This window comes from Apodemus sylvaticus, chromosome 20, assembly GCF_947179515.1.
Source record: "Apodemus sylvaticus chromosome 20, mApoSyl1.1, whole genome shotgun sequence".
In the NCBI taxonomy this organism is placed as follows: domain Eukaryota; kingdom Metazoa; phylum Chordata; class Mammalia; order Rodentia; family Muridae; genus Apodemus; species Apodemus sylvaticus.
The window spans coordinates 48,382,419-48,398,535 of record NC_067491.1 but is presented as its reverse complement, the minus strand read 5'-3'; the positions used below and the strand labels follow the sequence as shown (position 1 = coordinate 48,398,535).

The window sequence follows — 16,117 nt, the reverse complement described above, 5'->3', positions numbered from 1 at the left end:
ACAGTACTGAGGCAGAGGCAGGTGGGTTCCTGGAATCACTGGCTAATGAGAGAGCCTCTCTCAGAAAACAAGGTGGTTGGTCCATGAGGAAAGACACCCAGGGGGACCTTGCCTCCACATGTGTTTGTATGTGCATGTGCGTATGTGTATCCCCATGCAGTGTATCCATATGAATTTGTATATATGCACACACGTGTGCACATGTATGTATATGTATGTATATGCACACACACATACACAAACACACATCAGGCACCTGTGCATGGGGGTAGGAGTAAGGAGGAGGGAGGGACAAGATGGAGGTTCTCAAACAAAGGCTGCAAGAATTGGGGTGTGAATAGTGTCCTAATTGAAAGGCTCTGGGCCTTACCCCAGCCAGGACTAAGGAGACAGGAACTAGCATAGACTGGTGCTTGGAACCAACATCCAGCAAAGAGTGAACAAACTCCAAGGAAAGTCTGGGAAGTCACATCTGGATTTAAAACAAAGACTGTTCTACCATGTTAAGTAAACCAGGACTTCACTTGGGAAGAATAGGACTCCAGTGGCTACAGACCCAAGATGCAGGCTAAAGCCGGAAGCCCCCTCCTGACCTAAGCCTCCGCATCCTGCTGGAGATCTGACAAATGCCAAGGTTGATGGGCTTTGTAATGGATTACTATTTTTGTCTCCGGAATCTTACTCAAAGAAGAAGCAGAGAGGGACGCCAGCACCGATCCCTGCTGTGCGACTGGGTTCCCAGGTAAATCCATAGCATTCATGTGACTTTGTTTATCCATTATTTAGTAGATATAATCTCTGTGCTAAAATCTCCCAGTTGTGATCTGTCCTGATATTAGGAACCACCTGTGATGTATTCTTAGGTTTTTGTAAGTGTGGCTCACCAACCTTGGGCCAAAAATATATATTAAAAATATCCTTATGTCTGTTCTAAGTATATACATACTTTTTGCTCACCATTGTTGCTTAAAATATAGAGCATGGGAATTATTTGTGTGGCATTTATATAGTATTTGGTATGATAAGTCGCCCAGAGAGGATTCGTTTGTGAGGACGTGTCTAGGACCCAGGCAGACACTATGCCTTTTTGTATAGAGGACTGAGCAGCTGCAGGAATCAGGCAGTGAGGAGTGTCAGAACTAAGCCCCCTGGAGACTGAGGACAACTGTGCAACATTGTCATTTTTTTAGTTGGAGACACTGTAACACCTTCCACAGGCCACAAAAGCACTAACTATAGAAATGAGAATTTAACTTTCCACTGTTCTAACTCCACTGGAAACTCTTACCTATTCATTTATTTTGTTAAGTTCCAATTTTAGCTTAGAAACAGGCATCTAAAAATAGGTATAGTTGAGTATACATTTGATGTCATTTTAAAGAATAATTCAGTTTCTGAGAGCATAGGGCTGCATTAGTATGTGCCCATTATAGAACTTTCCATATGTTCTTTTAGGCTTTTTGATACGTACGCCATCTGTATACTTACTACTCTTAGAATAACGACAAAAACAGTAAGAGGTCACAATAGTCGCTTGCATATTTTCAGTACATACTGTGTGCTAGGTGTGTCCTAGGAAAAGTTTTCCATACATACCTTGGAATGAATTTAAAAAATGCTTATTAGTACTTTCACTCTGAGGGTGCACTCGTCCAAGGTCTTAATTTTTGGGGGGGGGGTTGGGGATGGTGAGACAGGGATTCTCTTTGTAGCCCTGGGTGTCCTGGAACTCACTCTGTAGACAAGGCTGGCCTCCAACTCAGAGATCACCTGCCTCTGTCTCCCCTGGGATTAAGGCTGAGGTCATAAGTCTTAAATGGAAGAATTGACCGGTAAGGATCTTTTGGAAGAGAGAAGATCTAGTTCTTGAAATGGGACTATCTGTGTCTTTATGGACACAGAAAGTGATTTCTAAAGTGTGGTCCCTGGATGGGGACCTACTGTCAGCCCACCACAGCGACCTGTTAAAAATGCAATTTCTCAGACTTATCCCAGAGAGAGTCAGAAACTAAGCAGCTTGTGCCCAGCTCTCTGGCACGTGCTATAGTTTGAAAAGCAGCACTTAATCCCCCTGCCCCAGCCACTACCACCATGCTGTGATGATGACATACCACACAAGCAAAATCCACAAGAGACCAGGCCACACCATTAGCATGCTCAGTATGAGAGGGAGCCCGTGGAAGGGAGCCCGAGAAACCCCACTTACTTCTGTTACACCGAGGTCCATATCTGTTGGGGTTGGAGCAGAACTGACACATGGAACCGTGGAAGCCATCCTCACACAGGCAGGTCCCGTTGCCACCGAGGCCATCTATGCACTGAGAGCAAAGGTAGCCCCGTGGGCAGTTAGGACACATGTGGCACCAAGTTCTGGCTTTTGATTCATGGCTTCAACTTGAACTCTATTGGAAGCAACTTTGGACTCATTGTGGGAGGTTGAGTCATCTTGGTATTGGGTAGATTGGAAAACCAGTACCTGGCTTAGGGATCCTGATCTAGGTTTTCGAACCTTACAGGACAGGGTACAAGGGTGTGTTGCTGTATTTTTTTTTCCCTTTGAACTGAAACATTGTGCAGTGGAGTGAGGCTCAGCACTCCTAACTAAATTTTGGAGGCTCAGGAAACTCATAAGACATAAGACTCAGAAGCCTACATAGTAATGACCCGCAGGGAGCCTCACAGTTTATACAAGCAGGAGATGCTTGCTTCGGCAGGAGACTTCAGCCGGCTTAGGTCGGCTGGGCAGAGGGCTCCTCTCCTGGGTGGAAGCAGCAGCTTCTGTGAGTCACCATTCTCCGGCTGGGGTGGACCTTTTCAGGGATGTGGCTGCTCAGAGTCACTCTGGCCTCCAGATGTAAACCCAAGGGACTCCCTGGTTCACCGAGATAGACTTAGATGATTTTTTTTTGATAGTGCACTGTCTGGGATGGATATATCTGCTCATATCTCCTCAGAATAAGAGGCTTATAAATGCGAAATGAGACCCTTTGCACAATGTTGAGAGAACGACAGCAGGTGGACAGCTGAGGCCTGGCCCTGTTCTCTCTCCACTCTTGCTTGCCCAGCTGTGGTCTACACTGCAGTGTTTTCTCTTCATTGTAAACTTGCTTGCTCTCTGACCTGAAGAGCCCTGGCAAGATGAGGCTGGTGTTGATTGCTGCACATCAGAGTCGGGTGTGGCCTACCTTCTCCACAAATGACAGGGTCTCAGGTTGCTACTCCTTACATTTTGTGTAACACCTCCCTGCCCCCCCCCCCAATCCCTGGGTTTTTGTTTTTGTATTTTTCCTTTGTAAGAGCCATAGTTTAGATGTGGATCTATTAGAGTCTCAAATCTATATTTTCCTACATAATCAAAGCTACTTTTGCCTTCCTTTGTTTGGTCTTGGCCTTCAAGTAGATGATGAGTTAAGCTCTGGCTTTTACATGCCACAAAGTTTTAAAGTTGGCTTTAAACAAAATAAAACAAAACAAGCATTGGCCAATGTTATTCTCATTTTTAAGAACAACAACAACAACAACAAAAAACCCCGAAAACCAAAAAACCAAAACCAAAAAACCCCACACACCTGTAATTCCAGCACTCTGGGAGGCAGAGGCAGGCAGATTTCTGAGTTTGAGGACAGCCTGGTCTACAGAGTGAGTTCCAGGACAGCCAGGGCTACACAGAGAAACCCTGTCTTGGAAAAAACCAAATCCAAAAAACCCAACAAAACAAAACAAAACAAAAGAAACAAAAAACCCAAAAAAACCTTCGGCCCAGGGGTCTTTCACAGGTTTGGAAAGTGAGGTCCAGAGAGTTTCAAGTTCTCCAGGGTCTCACCGTGAACTACAGGGGAGATGAGACTCCCCTCCCTAGGCCCAGACTCCTCTGCGGCAGTTACTTCCTGTTTCAGCAACAGATCTAACTATTTGGATTCCTGGGAGCACTGGGCAGCATTGTGCCACTTTTTGGTTTAGGATTTTTCAACATTACTGTGGTAGTTAAGAAAGGTCATCACATAAGAAGCAGTGTGAACCAGGGATTAGACTCACCTGCCCATTTCCAGAACATGGATTCAAGAAGCCTCCTGGACACGGGTTGCAGTCAGGCCCGAAGAAACCTTTACAGCATCTTGGTATCTGGAAACAACACACACGTTGCCCTTGGGGACCCCAAGGAGGGCACTGATTTCTCAAAAGAGGGGTGGTTCTGATTTCCACTAGAGGAATACAATGGCAATCCTTCTAATGAACTTGCTAGCATGTTACCACCAACCTATAGCATGCTTCTCATGAGAACAAGGGAGGGAGGTGGATGGGGACTTATGCTTGTAGAGAATGTAGACTTGGGAAGAGTCAGCATGGATAAAATAGAGAAATAATGAGGCTAGAGAATCACTTAGTGGTAAAGGTCTTGCCTAGCATTTGCAAGACCCTGGGGTGGATTTCATAAGCAAATGAAGAATCAGGAATTAAAAGAACATTTTAGAACATTCCAGGGGATGGTAAGTGCCAGGAAGATGGCTGTTGAAATGGAGTGGTGGTGTGTAAAGATGGAGTTTGAGGACCCATTGGGTTGTGACAGGAGGGGTTAGGTAGAGGGAGACTGGAAAGAGGAGTCAGCCTCTGCACATCTGGATGAACGTTCTGAAGCAAGCAGATGCTATGGCCAGAGTGCGGGGAAGAATCAGGTTAGAGATTTGAGATTTGGGTGGAGGGTGGCTCTTATGGAGACATCACGGACTCTGAAAAGGCAGGGGTACTCAGAGAGCTGTGATTCAGGTAGGCGGTGACCTGAGTGTCCTACCCACTTCATTGTTTGATACCCATTTAGGAAAACATTCTAAATTTCTGCAGCACACTTGTGACCATAGTTGGGAGTTTCACGAGTCTTGGCGTCCTGGATGCCACCCTGACTTAACCCTCCTTACCTCCACAGTCACATTACAATATCGGGCACAGCCACTTTTCGGGATCCGTGTCCTGCTGCCGTAGAAACATTTGTGGGTGAAGGTTTCCTGGAAGAAAGCCGGTAGGTAAAGCCATTGCGTGCATCCCAGCATCCCTTGTGCCTTACAAACCTCTCTCCCTGGCCAGCCACTCTATGATATCAGAGCAAGAGCCACACCAGCACACCCAATTCCAAATCAAACTGCCATCTTCACAAGACCTCTTTGTCTGTCGGTAGAATATAAGCCAAGCTTTGAACAGCCCGTGGCACAAGGATCTTGACTCCTCCTCTCGTTACGGCAGACACTGGAATCACTCAGTGGGTATTCTGACTCCTCCTGCCTGTGGTCTGGCTCCTTCCGTTCTACAGCCATTCTTAAGCTATAGGACATTTTGGAGCCAGTCAGTATCTAGCTCTTCTTCACCGAAAAGAAACCCACCAACTAAGATAAGTATCAATAGCACAAGGCTTTCCTCTTGTTTTCAGGAGCAGATTAAGTGCATCCTTCTCTTTAATCTTTGATGCTCATAGGGAGCCCATTTATTGAGGACTTGCAAGAGTCTAGACACACCGCTTATGGTCCATCACTTTGCCAATCCATGCGAATGTTTTTTCATGTTTTTTTTTAATATATAAGGAAACTGGGGATCAGATAGGCTATGCCACTTTTCCCACCTAGCCCTGATAATATCTGGACTAGAGACTCGGTTGCCTCTGTGCAATTGGGCAATAAGACTGAAATCAAGAATTTAGTTTCCAGCTCAAATTTTGTATTAGGGACATCTTTGTGTTGACTTTATCTCCTTGTCTTAGACTCTGCATAGGAAAAGACTGACTGATGAGACCACAGCAGGCCACAGGATCTTAAAATCTTATCTACAGAACTGCATTCTGAGGTCACAAAGGAAGGGGTGTTTTTAAAAATTTTTTTATTAGATGTTTGTTGTGTTTACATTTCAAATGTTATCTCCTTTCCTTGTTACCCCTCCAACCCCCCATCCCATCCTCCTCCCCCTACTTACCAACCCCCTTCCCACTTTCCTGACCTGGCATTCCCCTACACTAGGGCATCGAGCCTTCACAGGACCAGTGGCCTCCTTTCTCTTTGATGTCTGAAAAGGCCATCCTCTGCTACATATGTAGCTGGAGCCATGGGTCCCTCCATGTGCACTCTTTGATTGCTGGTTTAGTCCCTGGGAGCTATGGGGGTACTGGTTGGTACATATTATTGTTCCTCTTATGGGACTGAAAACCCCTTCTAGCTCCTCCATTGGGGGCCCTATGTTCAGACCATTGGTTGGCTGTGAGCCATGGGTATTTTGATCGCAAGGGGTGTTTTTAATTAACCAGTTAGGAATCCGGGGATCTCAGGAGCTTTTATGGTTTGTCCCATTTCTTTTTCTTCCCCTCATTCCTATGTTTAGTTTGAGGTTCACTCAATGGTGTCAGACTCACAGACACAAATCCTGATTCTATTACATGTCAAGTCACACGGCAGTGATGCAGATGATATATATCCTTCCTAGGTTTGACCATCAATATTGCTCCTTAACTCTCTAGGATCTAGAATTGCCCAGGAGTCAAGCCTCTGGGTGTGCATGAGAGGGATCATCTACATTAATGGAGATCATGTAGATCGTCTAGGGAAGGCATCTTCCTGAATGGGGAAACACCATATATTCTGAACTTTCCAAACCAATATTATATCTTACTTATTTGGCCTATAATCAACCAATGTATCTAAGAGATGATCAAACTTCAATCAACACGTGAAGAGTTCAATTAAACATAAAACATTTCAAATAGTTTCAGAGTTATTTCCTGACATTTATTTTTATTCTTTTAGTTTATTTTTTAATTTGTGTATATATGTGTCTGTATGTGGGTACCTATGGAGTCTAGAGGGAGGGTATTGGATACTGTGGAGCTGGATTTACAGATGGTTGTGAGCTGCCCGACATAGGTGTTGGCCTGAACTCAGGATCTCTGGATGACATTGCTTTTAACCACTGAGCCATTTCTCCTGCCCCTATTTGGATTCTTTTTGGAAAATAATAAATAACAAATGTGTCTATGGGATGCAGTGTATTATTTACAAGTGAAATGACTAATTCAAGCTAATCAATGCCTTTATTGCCTCATCTTCTTCTTATATCTTTGTGGGAAGAACATTTAAAATCTAGTCTTAGTATTTTTTTTTAATACACAGGACATTAGACGCTATCATATACAGTCAGGATACTGTGTCCAAACTGGGACTTATTTTTATTGTCTAACCGAAAGCGTGTAACCTTTCCTTTTCCTGTGTATTCCTCTAGAATTATGTTTGGTAAGAGCAAATACCAACACTGGTCTTTATTTGGTAAACGGCACTGGGAGGCTATTTGCTCTTGGCTATTATGGATTTTATTTACACTAACCCCTTTGCTATCCACAGAGAAAGAAAATTAGGATAAAGAGGTTAAGAGACTGAACACAGATTGGTGGGGTCTCCTCCTCCCACCCCTGCTGTGGCCACGGGGTAGGCAAGAAGCCATACATCAGCCCAGGTTTAAAGAAGGAAGCAGGCAGAAAAGACGAGAGGGGACAGAGTGGGCTAGCTCAGGGTGCTCATAAAATAGCCTCATCACACTCACCGTGGGCTCCGAATCAGTAGGACATTTGCTCCATTTTTTTATGGAACAGCTCACGCAAGTGCCCTGAAGGAAAGATGGCAGTCAACAGAGGCATCCGGTGTTCTCGTAGAGGCAGCCCTCAGAAAGATGGCCCTTGGGGCATGGGCATCACTCCTGGTGAAGGCAGCTCCTCTAGACTCTCCCCAAGGGGAAAACCGTGTTCGGGTTCTGCCTCGGTGACTAAGGTGACTAAGTAGACTGAATAGCAACTCTCCCAAAGTGCATGTCCCCTCCCCTTTTGTTTGGAAACAGAGTCTACAGATGAACTTGGGCTAGGGCATTAGGGCATTCCCACTCCAGTGGCTGCTGTTCTTACAGATATGGGGGCGGGGGAGACACATAGAGGGAACAGAGCCACAGGAGGGGAGAGCTGCGATGGGGGTGTGTAGCTGGGAGGTAGGCATGAGCGGGGCTTCAGGGAGCTGTAGGATGACAGGGAATTAGTGAAGTGGCATGTGTTTATGTCTCAAGCTACTTAGGAGGCAGAGGCAGGAGGATCGCTGAAGTACACTAATGTGAAGCCATCTTGAAGAACATGGTTAGCCCCTATGAAAATTGATGATGATGATGATGATGATGATAACCCTGCTATTTTAGGGTCTCCAAGGACAGGGTGGCTTGTTGACACTCTGATTTTAGATATCCTATGTGATAGGATAAATGGCTGACATCTGTGGCCATTTGTTATAGCCACACCAAGAGCCCTGTTCACCCACAGGCCATCTCCAGTGGAAATCCCACCAGAACCTTGGCTCAGGGCTGATGGGTCCACACGCCTCCTCATGGACATGCGCCCTCACGGGGTGGTTTTAGTGTTCTCGGAACTGATCAGAGGATGCTGCCAGTGGCCACACCCCCACCGCCCCTCCCATTTCCCTGAATTTTCTAAGTTCCTTTACCAGTTTCAACTCTCTCTTTGTTTCATTGCATCGGTGGGGAAGGATCGGGAGGATGGAGGGAGGGATGAGAACTCCGGTCAGGGTGTAAATTCGGCCGTTTTTGGCAGTGACCTCGGTTTCATCCACGGCCACGTCGTTTGCCAGAATCTGCCCCTGAAAGAAGAAGGATTGGCATCGTCCATTCTGACGGAGGAGCCCAGAGCCATGCCCAGGCAGATGGCACGGCTGGTTGCAGACTCTAAACCACCCAATGTAACTGGATCTCTCACTGGAGAGAAGATTACAATAAGGCAGGTTTCCATCCGGAAATGATTGTGTCTGTGAACTGAATCCCTTCCAGGGCAAGAGTGTTCCTCCCTGCACATGCTGAGGTGGCACAGAGGCCTGTCCACTTTCATACCATACAGTACTTGCTTATTTTACCTCCTAGTTCTCAAAGGAGGATACATCTAGTCAATACATTTACTGACCTCAGATTAACTGTTTTAGGCCCCGTAGATACGTCAGTAAAAAACAACAACAACAAAAAACCAAAAACCAAAAAAAAAAACAGGCAGATTGCAGCTTAGCAGCTAGAGGAGGGAGCAAAATATGAATGAAGTCACCAAGATTTGTGAGTTCTCCTTTCCCCACACTTGTTCCTCGCGCAGATCAACGTCGGGGTCATCCTTGTTGCTCAAGTCAGGCCTTACCACCCGTCAAATATATTAGCAAGGCTGGGCATGGTGGTGCATGCATTTAATCCCAGCACTCAGGAGGCCGAGACAGGTGGATCTCTGTGAGTTTAAAGTCATCCTGATACATAATGGGTTCCGGGACAGCCAGGGTTACAAAGTCAGACCCTGTCTTAACAACACACACACACACACACACACACACACACACACACACACAGAGAGAGAGAGAGAGAGAGAGAGAGAGAGAGAGAGAGAGAGAGAGAGAGAGAGAGAGAGAATGTTTTGTTGGGTTTATCTTACCATGGCCCTGGCTATCCTTGTGCAGGACACTATAATTATTTATTTTCTTTGTGTGTACACAGGCATCTGGAGGCCAGAGATCAACTTAGGTTGTCTGTCTATCTATCTATCTATCTATCTATCTATCTATCTATCTATCTATCTATCTATCTATCTATCTATCTATCTATCTATTTATCTATCTATCTATCCATCCATCTATCCATCTATTTATCTATCTATCTATCTATCTATCTATCTATCTATCTATCTATCTATCTATCTATCTATCCATCCATCCATCTATTTATCTATCTATCCATCTATCTAGATACGGTCTCCCACTAGCCTGGCACTCAACAAGTAGCAAAGACAGATTGACTAATGAACCTCAGGGATCCTTCTATCTGTCTGCCTCCCCAGTACTGGGTTGGAAGTGTGTGATACCACACTTGTGGTTTCTGATGCGGGTCCTGGATAGAACTCAGGCTCCCACAGTTGAGTGACAAGCATTTTACTAACTGAGCTATCTCCTAGCCTCTACTGCCGTTTTTTACTGGCTCATTGGAGTCAAGTCACTTGTCTCCTGAATGGTGTATCCTAGCAGATCGTTCTCCCACAATCCTCCAGTTGGAGTAAGAGTCGTATCCTCACTCTGTCTTCGTAGATGGGACCTGGCCCTACTTCTCTGTCTCTTGGGTGTGTGACTGTTTCCACCCCTCTTCCTGCTGCTCTGGCCATACTGTCTTCTTGTTCCTCAAACAGCTCAGCACATTCCTTACTGTGCACATTCCCTTTTTGCTGTGTCTCTCTCTCTAGAAATTTCTGTCCCTAGACCTCTACTTCCTTCAAGGCTTTGTTCAGATGTTTTCTTCTTTGTGAGAGCTTTGTGGAACTTTATCTAAAATGCCAGTCCCCTGGAAGCAGAATGTTGGCTAAGAGTTGAAGGAGGAATTTCAAAGATTGGGGAAGGGGGACCAACCAAGAGGAGTCATGGAGGATACAGGGTAGGACAAAACATGGAAGGCTTTCTTTCATATATAGAACCGGGGTTGAGTGCATGTATACATATGTGTGCACATACGGCATGAAGACAGAGGGGAGGAAGGGGCTATGGGCACACTGCAGTGGGAAGCAGGGCGATGTGCACGAAGTACAGTGGTGTACACAGGAAGACACATATAGACGTGAAAATGTTATGATAACCCATTATTTTCAATGCTAACGAAAACAACAATAAATGGATGGGAAGCCCCACACTGACTTCCTAGTCTCACTTCCTGCTTGGCCCTTCCCCACCTCATTGCTTCCTAGGATAACCTTTTCCCCTTAGCATCTTCATTGAGTACTTCCTACTTATTAGAATGGAAGTAGATTTTCATGCAACCAGAGATTTTTATCTGTTTGCTCTTGTGTCCTTCAAGATATAGGACAGTGCCTGGTGCATGAGGTCATGCTTGTCGTCATTGTCATCATCATCATCATCATCATCATCATTGGACCCCCATCATCATCACCATCATCATCATCATCACCATCATCATCATCATCATCATCATCACCATCACCATCACCATCACCATCACCATCACCATCACCATCATCATCATCATCATCAATAGTGGACAGATGGATCAACAGGGGGGTGAGTCTCCCTCTGCTCCTAGATTTATCCACTTCAGACAATGAGCTTCTTTGGGTTTCTCAAGTAAACCATGCACCCTCAGGGCTTCTCGCAGACTCTCCTTTCACCCCAAACGCTCTCTTATTCAAATGGACGAACTCATTCTACTCACCCCACAAGTCTTGACCTCCTGCCTTTCTCAGACTCCTCCTCAGCTTGCTTTTACAGCCTCTCTGACCCACACCCATGGCAACAGCGACTCTCCGATCATTTAATGGATTGTTACATTCTATTCTCTCTGCTAGGATGTAAGCCCTTCTTTTTGTCCTTCTTTCTTTAACCCAGACTGTTACTCATGTAGGTGGTATTTGCTGAAAGAAGTGAGCAAAAAGTGGAACAGCTGTGAAGATGTAAGGACTGTGAACTAGGGGAGATGGCTCAGTGGGTGAAGTGCCTGGATTTCAAGTAGTACAAGATCCCTAGTACCTGTCTATAAGAATCCAGGTATGGTAGCATGCATTTGTAATTCTAATACTTGGGGGGTGTTGAAGATCTGTGGGTTTCTGGGGCTTACTGGCCAGCCAGTCTAGCCTATTTAGCAAACTCCAGGCCAATGAGAGACCTTGTCTCAGAAGGGAGGAGGCCTATGGGATGACACCTGCCGTGGTCCTCTGGCCTCTGTGTGTACCTGCACACACAAGAGCATTCCCACAGATGTTACCTAACAAGAAAAGGTTTCAGATCTGTGAGTTAGTGTAGACGCGTTATCAGAGTGAACACGCAGGAGTCAGCACCAGCCGTGGGCTTCTCACTTACATTGTTGGTGGTGTTGAACTTGATGATCTGGTTGGCCATGCTCCTGATGTGAGGTGTCGAAACAAGAGTGGCCACTTCCAGCTGCAACAGGAAGAGATCAAGGAGTCATCTGCAGCAATGCACAGAGTCCCCATTTCTCCCAGTCTGCGCTGCAAGAAAAGTCCTTAACTACTGATGAAGTAACCGGAGCTTAGACGTCATGAGCATTTGTGGCTTTAAGGGGTTCTCTGATAACAATATTGAAGATAACAGTTACAGACTGCTCAGAGCTAAGAACTGCCACAAATAATTCTCTAGTCCCAATATATTGTAATTCAAGCCTAGGACCTGGTATTTTAAAAGCCAGGATAAAGTAGCATGAGGAAGAACAGGGCCAACCTTGGTAAGTGCAACAATGTGGTATCTGACAAGTTCCAGAAGTTTCCGTGAGCCCTGCAAAGGAACCGGTACACTATGTAAGTCAAGGAAGAAAACTCTGCGAGTGCCCCACTTTTTTTTTTTTTTTGAGAATCTTTCACATGAATGATTCTGGATATTAATCGTAAAAGACAATGACCCAACCTCTCTATCGGGAAATTGAAGGTAAGAAAAATTCCATGCACAAATAGCTGACATTCACCAAATCTCTTGGCTGTTCTAAAACCACAGCGTGTGCATTTCGTATAAACCCCAGCATCCCTGTGAGTAGAAACTATCATTAGCCCGTTCCATGTGTGATAACAGTGAGCACCAAAACACACCCAAGTCACCAACTTCTTCAGTACATAATGAACCCATGCTCTCAGCCGGGCCTGTGCACGTCTCAGGTTACATTTGGGGATGTCTATGACATCCTTCTATTTATGATTCCCATTTGCTCCATAAATCAACGTTTGCTTGTCAGGCCACATACTTGTATTTTAGGACTCCTCATCTATTGGGACCCTGAACACCAAGTCCCTCAAAAGAAGTCACTCTTCTTCAGAGAACGTTTTCAGAGTTTCTTTTTTTCTGCTTCAAATCACTGAAGCGGAGGAAAATAATCACCAAACCAAACCATAACAGCAAACCCTGCCATGACCCCAACTGGGATTACGGAGCTCTCAGGGACAGCCACAGGCAGGTGTCCTGGGAGGAGGAGCCTACAGAAAGGAGGAGCTCGTGGTCACGTGGCCCAAGGCAGAAGGTGGTGGCAATGGTGTTCCCCTCGACAATGACTCAGCTGGCTGTAAGAAGCTTAGGTTTGTAGTACAGCTTGGACAGACAAAGGATCCTAGACCATGGGCCTAATGGCTACCAGGAGGCTGTCCTTTCTGGAAAGATGTTCTTACACCATCAAGGCTCAGCCTGAATAAAAAACTCTTTGTGTGCCTCAGTTTCCTCTTGGAATTTGACCTTGGTCATGATGCTAGAGAGTTACCTGTAAGCCATGACCATATATATCAGTTTGTCTGGCCCAGTTCTAGCTCACGCCTGCTGTCTGGCTGTTCTACTCATTCTCAAAAGCACCCTGTTGCGGATGGGGAAGGGTGAAAAGGTTGCGGTAACTACAAGCTGGCATGCAATGTGCAGGACATTAAGAATTTGGAGTTTCCGCCAGTTACCAGCTCTGGAATTTATGCTCTATGTGGCTCTTGGGTGGGGGTCACTATGGTGACCTTGAACACGTCAGCTTTGGTGGGGGGGGCTCTCAGCTTCTCCAAGGTTCCCAGAAATTGGGGCTCAAAAGAGAAAGCAACTCTGCTACAGGCCTCAATGCTTGGTGGCATAGAGGATGTACAAAGAGGACATTGCCAATATGTTTCCAACCAGACTAGACAGTTCCCGAATGACAGGACTGTGCATATTAATGTTGGGACATTTTCATTCTGTGCCCAGATAGGGCAGAATGGCGAATATGCTAGTTACTTTCCAAGCATTTGTGCCAATAAATTAAAAATAAAGCAACTGTGCTAGGAAGAGCACTTAGCTTGAGTGCAGAAGCAATATCAGTTTAGCTTCTGTGAGATCTTGGATGAGTTACTTACCTGGAAAATTAATGGGATTAGTAGGAACTCTTCTATAGCTTTGCTTCTATTGGAAAGAATTTCTCAATAGGAGACCTCACTTCAGAAGTCTAGTTAGTGTTGGGTCCATGTCATAAGGAAGGGACAAAGGAAAGAAACAGAGAAATTGATCTCTGGTCACTGTGTGTTGAAGCCCCACCCGGCTACAGTCATTGGTGCCACCCAGCATGTTGACAGAATATACGTCTATGTGTGATGGCCAAGAACTTTCAGAACTCTCTTGCCCTTTCTCTCCCCAGTTCCTTGTGGTTCGTGTTGATGGTCCACTTCACTGAATCTGGACTCTCAGGGCTTGGATGGATCTCAGGGCTTGCCTGTCGAGGATTGTCTTGATTGGCTAATTACTGTGGGAAGTGCCATCTTAACTGTGGATGGGAGCACTCCCTGGTTGTGGGGTCCTGGGAGCACTCCCTGGTTGAGGGGGTCCCTGACTGAATGGCATGGAGAAAGGGAGGTGGGCACAAGCATGTATTCCATGATTGCTCTCTTCCTCTGACTATGGATATTACACATGTCCAGCTTCTTCAGACTTCCTGTGCCTCAACTTCTCTGCCATGATGCACTGTGAATTACAACTAGCTCCTTCTCATGTTAGCTGCTTCTGTGAGAACCTTTTATCATAGGAATGAGTAAAGAAACAAAGACCTCCGCTACAGTTTTATGTAAAAAAAAATATTTCAAAATCCTTTGTTGCCCAAAAGGGTGTTCTCTACTGATGTCTTAATATGACCTGGAACTTTGTGAATTCGGTTCCCTTTGTTTCCGTTTTCTTCAGAAGGAATCTTAGAGTTTACGAGGCACGCCTTTAAATCCCTTACTTATACTTTTGTCCATTTCAGTGATGGACACTGAATGATGGATACATGAATGAGGCTTGTCATCAATAGCTATGGGATGGTTTCTGGACTGAAAGTGGGGCTCAGAGAGAAAAGGACCCCATTAGTATCCACTTATCAGTGAGTGCATACCATGTGTGTTCTTTTGTGACTGGGTTACCTCACTCAGGATAATATTTTCTAGGTCCATCCATTTGCCTAAGAATTTCACAAATTCATCATTTTTTATAGCTGAGTAGTACAGCTATTCCATTCTGTAAATGTACCACATTTCCTGTATCCATTCCTCTGCTGAGGGACATCTGGGTTCTTTCCAGCTTTTGGCTATTATAAATAAGGCTGCTATGAACATAGTGGAGCATGTGTCCTTGCTATATGTTGGAGAATCTTTTGGGTATATGTCCAGGAGTGGTATAGCTGGGTCCTCAGGTAGTACTAAGTCCAATTTTCTGAGGAATGGCTCAACTGATTTCCAGAGTGGTTGTACCAGCTTGCAATCCCACTAACAATGGGATTCCTCTTTCACCACATCCTCGGGATAGAGGGTTTCTGGGAATGGGGGAAACCAGGTAAGGGGATGACACTTGACATATAAATAAATTATAAAGAAAGAAAGAAAGAAAGAAAGAAAGAAAGAAAGAAAGAAAGAAAGAAAAAGGAAAAGAAAAGAAAAGGACTCTGTTAAGGAAACACATTCTGGAGTCAACAGTGAGGCTCCTGGGAAAGCATCTTGTCCATGGGCACTTTCTGTCTTCCCTCAAGGCTCCTCCCTGGAGACAGTAGAAATATGAAGAAAGAGGAACACCCCATCATCTGAGATATTTTAGCCCCAGAAGACTAGCTGTGAGGAAGGGGCGGCAATGATTATTCTGTTCTTCACTAGAAATGACATCAGCAAACCAGTTTCTGCCTCAGAACAAAGAGCCCAGGCTTTATATTCTTTGGAGGCAGAAAAATTGATCTTTGGAGAACAAGAAAATTGAGATCCAGGAGGCTGGCCTGCTTCTACATACAAATAGTCCCAGAGGGGTGATGAGAGCTCTGACTGCATAGTCTGGCTGGCTGAGAGCCACGTGCTCACTTGAGAGCCAGAAGGAGCCTGCCTCCAAGGGAGAAAGCTTTCTGAACAAAGGCAGAAAGGAGAGAGCTTAATTTTTCTCTATTATAGCTTCACTTATTTTAGCTTTAGTACAACCCATTAAGTAGCTGGAAATTCTTTTATTATAAAAGGTAATAGTATTGGGGGCATATAATCTTAGGATTTTTTAATAATTTCCCAGGAGATCAGCTTAAACTGAGTATGAGTTCTAAAGAGAAGGAAAACTGCTTTTCA

General features: G+C 45.1%; 1 protein-coding gene across 1 annotated transcript in view; it reads right to left on the bottom strand.

Annotated features, from left to right (window-relative positions):
* Nucleotides 1-16,117, bottom strand: part of Stab2 (stabilin 2) — a 181,219-nt gene that overhangs the window by 106,155 nt on the left and 58,947 nt on the right. Inside the window, exons 16-22 of the mRNA XM_052165556.1 lie at nucleotides 12,282-12,335; nucleotides 11,904-11,984; nucleotides 8,508-8,660; nucleotides 7,570-7,632; nucleotides 4,914-5,000; nucleotides 4,036-4,122; nucleotides 2,207-2,318 (exon numbers count right to left, since the gene is read on the bottom strand). Of these exons, the coding sequence (XP_052021516.1) occupies nucleotides 2,207-2,318; nucleotides 4,036-4,122; nucleotides 4,914-5,000; nucleotides 7,570-7,632; nucleotides 8,508-8,660; nucleotides 11,904-11,984; nucleotides 12,282-12,335 (637 nt within the window). The remainder of the gene's footprint in view (nucleotides 1-2,206; nucleotides 2,319-4,035; nucleotides 4,123-4,913; nucleotides 5,001-7,569; nucleotides 7,633-8,507; nucleotides 8,661-11,903; nucleotides 11,985-12,281; nucleotides 12,336-16,117) is intronic.